The following is a 9187-nucleotide window of genomic DNA, read 5'->3' as shown; positions in this document are numbered from 1 at the left end:
TTTGGAAAGTAAACATATTGAATGTTTTTGGTTAATCCCATACATATTCCTAATAAGCTAATTTTGTAGGATGATTGAAAGCACAGAGACCTTGTATATTAAAATAGGGGAGTGAAAGCTGTACCCACTAAACAAATAAATTAGAGGAGAGAGAGAGGGATCTACTGGCTGATTCTGGCAGAATTTTTACAGGAAGTTTAAAAAAGTATAATGTAACGCATAGATGTCTTTAATATGAGCTATATGTATTTCGTATTAATATAATTGTGATAGAACTTTTTCCTGCTTGGGGGCTATGAAATTTTACTTCCTAAGAATTATTTTAGCATTCTTTATTTACTTTAAATTTCTTGAAATTTTGCTCAAAACTGTTTAGCTTCTAAGATTCATGTCTGTTACATTTTATACAAAAAGCTTTGTACATTTTCAACCATGAGAAGATAAAATAATAATTCATATTAGCAGTTTATTGGCCTTTGTGTACCTAATTAAATTATACTAATAAGATAAAAATGGATATCATTTGTCAAAGTACATTTATTTACTTTTAAAAACATCGTATTTTGTTATGATGATTTGATCCTTAGTTTCTTTGCCAAGATGTTCTGACAGTCAGAAAAATGGTACCATAAACTATTGTTGATACCATTAATTCAGATTTGTGAAGCATTCATTATGTCAGTAGTTTTATCAAATACAGTCAGTTGAAGTCTGTGAATTTCAAAGATAATTATATTTATTTTTACTGTATAAGATGATTTGAAGTACAACAGAGGTAGAAATAAAAAGGTTCAGGTGAAGTAGAACTTCGTAACTTGAATTTGGATGGGATTAATAGCCATTTGAGTGGTTCCACTTTAAGCTCCACATCCTTTCTTGCACAGGCTTATACCGAAAAGCAAGTAAAATAAATTGCAATCTACATCTGAAAATGAGTGTGAACTAATTATTGTGCTACTGCTACATCAAATCAACAGATGCAAATACATCTCCAGGAGTTTTCACTGTGATCACAGATTAAAGCAACTCTAGAATAAATCTTATACAGAAGGAAGAAAATTTAGAAAATAAACAGAAACGATTGTGTCAGTATTATCCAGCTACACGCATTAGTAGAATTTGTCTCTAATTTTTTATTTGGAAGGGCCTCCTTCCCACCCTCTACCTTTTGAAAATGTCTCCTTGTTCCAGGAGATATTGCTGAAAAGTCTACCATTGGAACTAGTTGTAGGGAAAGATCGTTCCTCTTTAAGAACGGACACATCCCTCATTAGGGTAGCATTGGCTGTAATCAGTGATTCATAGATTAATACTGAAACTTTATCATCTGTGTGTCCTCTGTAACAGCTGGGTAGGGCCAAGACTAATTAGGTGAGACAAGAGCTTGTGTGCTGCCCTGTGCTGGGTGATTATGGGCCAGTGGAGGGGAATGGGAAGTAGCGCTGTAGCCTTGGGGAGGTGGGGGGAGAGCAGAAGACTGAGCCTTCACCATGTCTCCCGAGGCTGTGTCCAGCAAACAATGTTAAACTTGGAAATTAGACTATGCTAGCTTGATCACCTGTGAGTGTACTAGAAATATATTAGAAGCTCTCTCTTGAAGAACATACTTTCCAAATGAGAACTTGTATATGTGGCTGTGACGACAGTTTATAGATTTGTCTATTTAAACATTGGAAGTCTATAAAATACAATGATTCATCTGAGTGGTTAAAAAATCCCTAAGGCTCTTTTATTTAAAAAAAAAAAAAAAAAGAAAAGCAAGTGTTAATTGCTTGTACGAAGTTCTTATTTAAAATGGAACAAATCTTATGAATGTTAATTGAATGACATTAAGCCATAATTGTTGCAATCTAATCTACTCAAAACAAAATATTCCTAAAACTTTTGTCTACAGTAAGTTACTTATAAAATATGGTATGTTTTATAATGAAATAGGAGTAATTAAGGTAAAGCCAACTTTATTAAACCTCAAAAATTATTTATTGCTGTAATACATTAATTCATTTAACAGATTTTTATTGCATGCCTACCACGTATTGGTCACTATTCTAGATGCTGAGGCCTAAGTGGCTGAAGTGACCAAAGTGGCCAAACTCCCTGCTCTCGAGGAGCTCATCTTGTAATGATGCCAGCTGTAGCCCAGAATAATAACAGGAAAGATCATTTACAGTTTTGTTTTAAAGAGCATTTTCTCACACGTTCTGATAATTAATTTTGTAACTTGGCATAATTATCTAGTGAATTTTCTTGCGTTGAAGGTGCTTGTATGTTTATATGAATTTGGTAAATAAAATTAATTCTTTCAAAAACTATCAAAAGGCCACTATCTTCTGGGAACTGTTTTAAGAATAATGCCAGTTAGAAAAACTGTTCAGAAACAGATCCTGACAAGTCTATCATTGGGCATACAGCAGTGACAGAAGAATGAAAGAAAATCAGTTATAAAATAGGCTTCGTGCCAAATGTCAGTAGTTAAATAGAATGAAATAGCTGTTTGAGTGTCTTTGTGGAGCAGGGCAATACTATTGCCCGTATATATGCATGTTGAAAATTGAATATTTTCAATTTTATGTTTCTCCCAAAAGATGGAAACTTAGACCTGTTTTCATATCTTCTTTCTCCAGCTCAGAGTGTGAAAGTAGGTCTCTGGTAAGAGTTCCTCGAACTCCAGGGAAATAAAATGTAATCATATTTTAGATGATTATATAGCTGAAATTTTCTCTACTTCCTAGACTCTATCTTATTTAGAGGCTTCCTAAATAATGTAACTAGGGACTACAATAGGGAAATAAATTACAAATGCATTAAAATTTCCGTATAGAATAAGGAACAGATAGTATCTGAAAGAATGCCTGATTTATGGAATAAATATTACATTAGTATAACATTTTAAAGTTGAAGAAAAATCAGGACTTCACAAGACGAGAAATTCATCAAATGTTTTAATAGATAACCAATATTTTGCTTTAGAATAGACAAAAGCCTCAACTATTAGGAGCACAAACAGTGATAGGTCCTTCCAATCACTGAGAGATTGGTAAGATGTGTCATTCTTGTTTTATCGATATTAAAATGAAAACATAAAGATTGTGTTGTTTTTCTACCTAATCAGTTACTAGCTGAAGTGAATGGGACCCAGGCTTGCTGACTGGTACTTTACCAGTGGTTACCAGTGTTGTTTATGGGACAGTTGCAATTAGGTGAGGCCATAAAATGACTATGATAGGGATTTTTATGATAAAGCCAATAATACCCATATTTCTTTGCTTTGTAGTTACCAGCTAACAAGTGGATACAAGCCTGCCCCAATGGACCTGAGCTTTATAAAACTCACTCCATCCCAAGAAGCAATGGTGGACAAGTTGGCAGAAAATGCCCACAACGTGTGGGCCCGGGATCGAATCCGACAGGGCTGGACTTACGGCATCCAGCAGGTACGTGGGCCTTGAGCTCTGAGTCTCGGTCTTGTAGTCTGAGACTTAACTAAAGTGGCAATTAGCATAATTTGTAACAGGAGGGATTTAATAATGACTGTTTTAAAACTCGTATCATATAGATACCTTAATGTACTTGCACATTTGTACTAAAGCAACTGTTTAATACTAGACTCGAGAAATTAGATGACCTCAGCTCTGCATGTGATCATGAAAGACGTATATTAGGTACACAGTGAGTAATAACCACATTGGTGATTTATGATGTGATTTTTTGGCATTTCTCTCTCTGAGATTGTATTTTACAAGAAACTTTTGAAATATGAGAAAATTAAGATAAAATGGTAATAAAACTGGTCCACAATTCCTTATTCACAACCCCTGGGGCCAAATGAATTTCAAGATTCAATTTTTTTTTGGTTTTCAGAATGGTGATATGACAATATACTACATGTTATATAACAACCTCAGTTGGGCAGCAGACTTTATTATTCATTCAGCATCATGTGGGCATAATAATATGAAGAGGGATAAACAAAGACTAAACAGCCTTGCATCAGTTCAGATCAGGTTTCCCCACCCAGTTTTGTTACAGATGATTTTAACTCCAGGTGTCAGTAGTTGTTCAGGTATTCAGTACAAATTTGGCAGAAAGAAGAGACAAAACAATATCCCTTCTTGGGTTTACCTGAACAATCTCCATACCTTTTTTTTGTTTGTTTTGAGAGGGTGTAGGAACATCATTTCCTAAGCGGCAATGCCCTACACACTTACAGGAGTTGATAACATCTCCACCATCCCATGAAAGTAGATTTTTTACTTACTGTAAAATTAGACATCCTCTTGCCAAGAAAGGAAAATCGCCTGTTCTTTCCCTTTGTCAACACATTTTACCCACATTTTAAATTTGGAGCCTCTTTTATAATAGATACGTTATGAGTTTTATTGTCATTTCAGTGCCCCTGGTATTGGCTGGTTTCACCAGTTGGTGGAGTGAGCCTAATGCATAATTTTCAAGCTATTTGAGGGACATAGAAGGGCAGCCCATAACATGCTGGGTTTTTCCTGAAGAAAGGAAAGCAGCCTCATGTTGTTCGTTGACTCAAAATCACCAAAGAGTGACCAGTACGAATTTGGCTATTCTTGGAACAAAAACTCACCAGTGAGCTGCACTAGGAAATTATATGTTCTCTAAGTTAGCCGTTTGCCTTGTGACCAGGGCAGATGGAAGTGATTAGAGATCATTAAAAGTTGTCTTTTGTTACTGTTTTTTTGTCTTTTGTTCTCATGGAAAGGGCCTGCTTTAAATTCATGCACTTATTCATTTGATAGAATCTTTTATATTGACGGTGTTTCAGTAACTTCTGTAGCCTGGGAAGACAAAAGGAATGTGGAAGAGGCAGGTTTTACCTCAAAAGCTTTAAATTTTGATGCGTTTGGTATCTGCCAAATCCCTTGGTGTTGTTCTGATGTGTGCATCCTTTTCTTTTTCCTGTAGGATGTTAAGAACAGAAGAAACCCTCGCCTCGTTCCCTACACTCTTCTGGATGACCGAACGAAGAAATCGAACAAGGACAGCCTCCGTGAGGCTGTGCGCACCCTGCTGGGGTATGGCTACAACCTGGAAGCACCAGATCAAGATCATGGTATTTTGGTTTTACTTTGCTCCCTTTTGGTTGCAAAATCATGTGATAGTTCTTTAAAGCCAAATAAAAGGGGAGTAGTACCAGATAGAATCCTCCAGTCTAAGTGTGTAATTTAGGTCAACGGATTTTTTTTCCTAAAGGGCACCTGCAGCATTAGACCCATCTCTCAGTAGGGTGGCTCAGTACCTCGATTCTGCAGGTGATTCTCTTCCTGAAGAATCTAAGATGAATACTCACCTCTCCAAGTGTATGATATTGGCCTCCTCCCCTACCCAACCAGCCCTCCCCCAGAAGAGCTGATTGTAGTTGATTATGGGAGTTAACATCTAATGGGAGCTAGTGTTTTCCAAAAATCCCACCTTTATCATTTATACTCACACATGTAGGCAGTATTTAATTAATTAATGTGATAGTTTGCTTTAAGGAAAACACTTTAGAATAGGCACTCAATAAATGTGTTGAATAAATGGACTTTTAAAGGTTTTATAAAGAACCCATTTTCCTTAAATAATACCTTTGAAGAATATAGTTTAAAATGGTCAACTCTTTAATCCTTTGCTCCTGTAGTTTAAGTTAGCATTAATATCCATATTTTAAAATGGGCAAAAATAAAATGAAGATTATGTGTTTCATTGTAGTGCCTGTATTTTTTTGACAGAAAACTTTGAAAATCTATCCCTAATGGCTAATATTTTTAGTGTGGTATTTGTGCATAGGAATGAATCCAGATATCTTAAATAATAATAATAGTTCATATTTATATAGTGCCTATCATGTACAACCAGTGTTTATAAGACCTTTACAATTATTATTTCATTCTCACAATAACTCTATGAGGATGACCCTTGGATCATGTTCATTTTACAGATAAGGAATCTAAGAATCAGGGACTTTTGTGTCTTCTTATTTAAGGTGGTAGATGCAGTATGCCAATCCTAAGCATGCTGACGGATTTTAGTTCTCTGAGTTGAGTAAGTATGTAGTTAGCATCCTGACAGGTCTTAGCATTTACCGTATCCTTATCTTTGCTGCAAATAAAATTAGATATCTACTTGATAACAACAATATTCATAATCATAATAAAACATCATGTTTATCTTGAGATTAGCCTTGTAACTGCAGGTATGTGGTACACTCTGATTATGAACCAGATGCTTCTAGGTATGCAAGATACCAAAAAGATCCCTGTCTCAGAGTATGTACGAAGGAAGTAAAGCAAACAAAATTTACTTCCGGGAAAGAAGTAAACGATAAAAAGGCTCTAAGCTGAGAAATAGCAATCAGAAAGAGTTCTCGTGTAGAATAAGCCCTCAAAGCTAATTGGTTCTTTTTTTTAATTATATTTTCAAATTAAGATAATTTACATACAATAAAATGCACAGATCTTAAGTGTTCAGTGTGATGAATTTTGACAGTTGTATACACAGAAGGAACCACCATTAAAAACAACATGTCCAACATTTTCTTCATACCAGAAAGTTTCCTTGTGCTCTCAACAAAGCATCTACTTTCTAAATTCTATCAACAGAGATTAAGTTTGGCTCTTTTTGTACTTTCTATAAATGTAATCACTACGATATGTATTTTTTTTTTTTTTTTGCATCTGGCTTCTTTTGTTCACCACAATGTTTATATGATCATACATGTTTTTGTATGTATCGCAAAATCTATTGTTCCATGGTATTCCTTTATGCTAATATTATGCCACAATTTGTTTATCCATTGTCCTATTGAACATTTGGATTGTTTCCAGTTTTTGGCTATTGTGAATAAGGCTGCTATGAATATTTGTATACAATTCTTGGTGTAGACTTATGCTTTCATGTTTCTTAGAGTAAATACCTAGGAGTATAATTGCTGGGCCATATTTTGTTTGTGTTTGTCTTTTTATTGAATTATGGTTTTAAAAATAGATTCTGTATGTAAGAACTATGTCAGATTTTGCAAATATTTTCTCTAGTTTACAGGATACTTTTTCATTTTCTTAATGAGGTCTTTCAAAGAGTAGACATTCTTAATTTTGAAATCCATTTATGATTTTTTTCCTTCTAGTTGTGTGTTTTATGTCCTAAGAAATCTTTGCCTATGGAAAAACACAAAGATTTTTTCTTACGATTTCTTCCAGAGTTTTATTATTTTAACTTTTGCATCTAGGTGTATGATCCAGTGTGAGTTAATTTTTGTGTAGGATGTGAAGTTAAGGTCAAGGTTCATTTTTGTACAGATGAATATCTAACTGTTCCAGCACCAATAGTTGGAACAGTTATCTTTAGCAAATTAAATTACATTGGTGTCTTTGTCAAAATCTATTGACCGTATATAAGTCAGTCTGTTTCTGGATGTATATTCTGTTCTATTGATCTGTGTGTCTGTCCTTAAGCTAATACCATACTGTCTTTATTTTTATTACCTCATAATCTTGAAATCAGGTAGGGTATGTCCTCCAACTTCTTTCTTCTTTCTTAGGGTTTTCTTTTTCTTTTTCTCTTCTTTTTCCTTTGCATTTCTATATACATTTTAGATCAATTTGTCAATTTTATTTTGATGGGATTATAGTTGAATTTATAGGCCAATTTGGGGAGGATTGATATTTTAACAATACTTAGTCTACCAGTTCATGAGCATGGCACCTTCCTCCATTTATTTTGGTCCTCTTTAGTTTCTCTTAGCACCCTTTGGCAATTTTCAGGGTAGAGGTCTTACTCATTTGTTAGATTTATCTATATTTTTAATACTATTGTAAATGAAATTAGTTTTAATGTCATTTTAATTGTTCATTGTGAACATGAGATACACAATTGCTATTTGTATATTGATCTTATTATATATCCTGTGATATGATGAAATTTAATATCAGTTCTGTTTTTTTTATAAATTCCATAGGATTTTCTTTATACATAATCATGAAGTCTAAAAAAAAATAACATTTTTACTTTTTCTTTTATAAATGTCATGACTTTTTTGCTTCTGGATTTATTGAACTGGTAAAGAATTCAGAACAATGTTGAATAGAAGTGGTGAGAGAGGTTATCCCACCTTATATGGGGAAAGTTTTAGTGTTTCACAGTTAAGTATGATCTTAATTAATTAAGCTTTTTATAGATGCCCATTATCAAATTGAAGAAATTCCCTTCTATTCCTAGTTTGTTGGGAGTTTTTATCATGAATGGGGTGTTGAATTTTGTCAAGTACTTTTTTTTTGCCATTTATTGAAAAGACTATGTATTTTTCTCCTTTATTGATTTTCAAATGTTAAACCAAGTTTACATTTCTAGGATCACTTAGTCATGATATATGCCCTTTTTTACATGTAGCCGCATTCTATTTCCTAACATTTTGCCTGGATCTTTTGCATCTATGTTTATAAGGAATACTGATACATAATTTTTTTTCTTGCTATGTCTTTGTCAGATTTTGATATCAGGGTAAAGCCAGCCTCATAACACAAGTAAAAAGTTGCCCTTCTCTCCATTTTCTGAAAGAATTTGTGTTAATTTTGAATTATTTATTTTATAAATGTTTGATGGAATTTATCATTGAAGCCATCTGGGCTAGGAGTTTCATCCTGTAGGAAAGGTATTTGATTATGAATTCAACTTCTTTAATAGTTTGGGAGCTATTTAAATTTTTTATTTATTCTTGTGTCAGTTTGGGTAAATTATGTGTTTCAATAAATTAATTCATTTCACTCAGGTTGCCATATTTATTGGCATAAAGTTGTTCTAATGAACCTTTGATATCCTTTTAATGTCTGTAGGATCTATAGTGGCATCCCTTTTTGCATTCTTGATATTAATAGGTTGTGTTTTCTCTCTTTCTCTCTTATCAGTCTTCTCAGGGGTTAATTGATTTTATTTATTTTTTTAAAGAGTTAATTGATCTTTTTTTCTCCCCCACTTGGCTTGTCTGAAAAGAGTTAATTGATCTTTAATGTACTTTTGTTTTGGTTAAACTTTCAGACATTCATTTACTTACCCATATCACCAGTCATGGATTGTTATAAGTGAACTGTCAGGATGATACATGACTGTGCTTTACAGTTCCTTAGGAAATCATAAGACTGTTGAGTGACTCTGGTGTCCTATGGAGAATGTCGGTCTTTGATCA

At 33.8% G+C, this 9187-nt stretch overlaps 1 protein-coding gene across 1 annotated transcript in view; it reads left to right on the top strand.

Annotated features, from left to right (window-relative positions):
- The window catches only part of RYR2 (ryanodine receptor 2 (cardiac)), a 509242-nt gene that overhangs the window by 247302 nt on the left and 252753 nt on the right, over positions 1–9187 (top strand). The window contains 2 exon segments of the mRNA XM_012660153.1: positions 3275–3434; positions 4933–5080. Of these exon segments, the coding sequence (XP_012515607.1) occupies positions 3275–3434; positions 4933–5080 (308 nt within the window).

Source organism: Propithecus coquereli, unplaced genomic scaffold (genome assembly GCF_000956105.1).
Source record: "Propithecus coquereli isolate 6110/MARCELLA unplaced genomic scaffold, Pcoq_1.0 Scaffold66, whole genome shotgun sequence".
In the NCBI taxonomy this organism is placed as follows: domain Eukaryota; kingdom Metazoa; phylum Chordata; class Mammalia; order Primates; family Indriidae; genus Propithecus; species Propithecus coquereli.
This window is presented reverse-complemented; position numbering and strand designations above follow the sequence as displayed.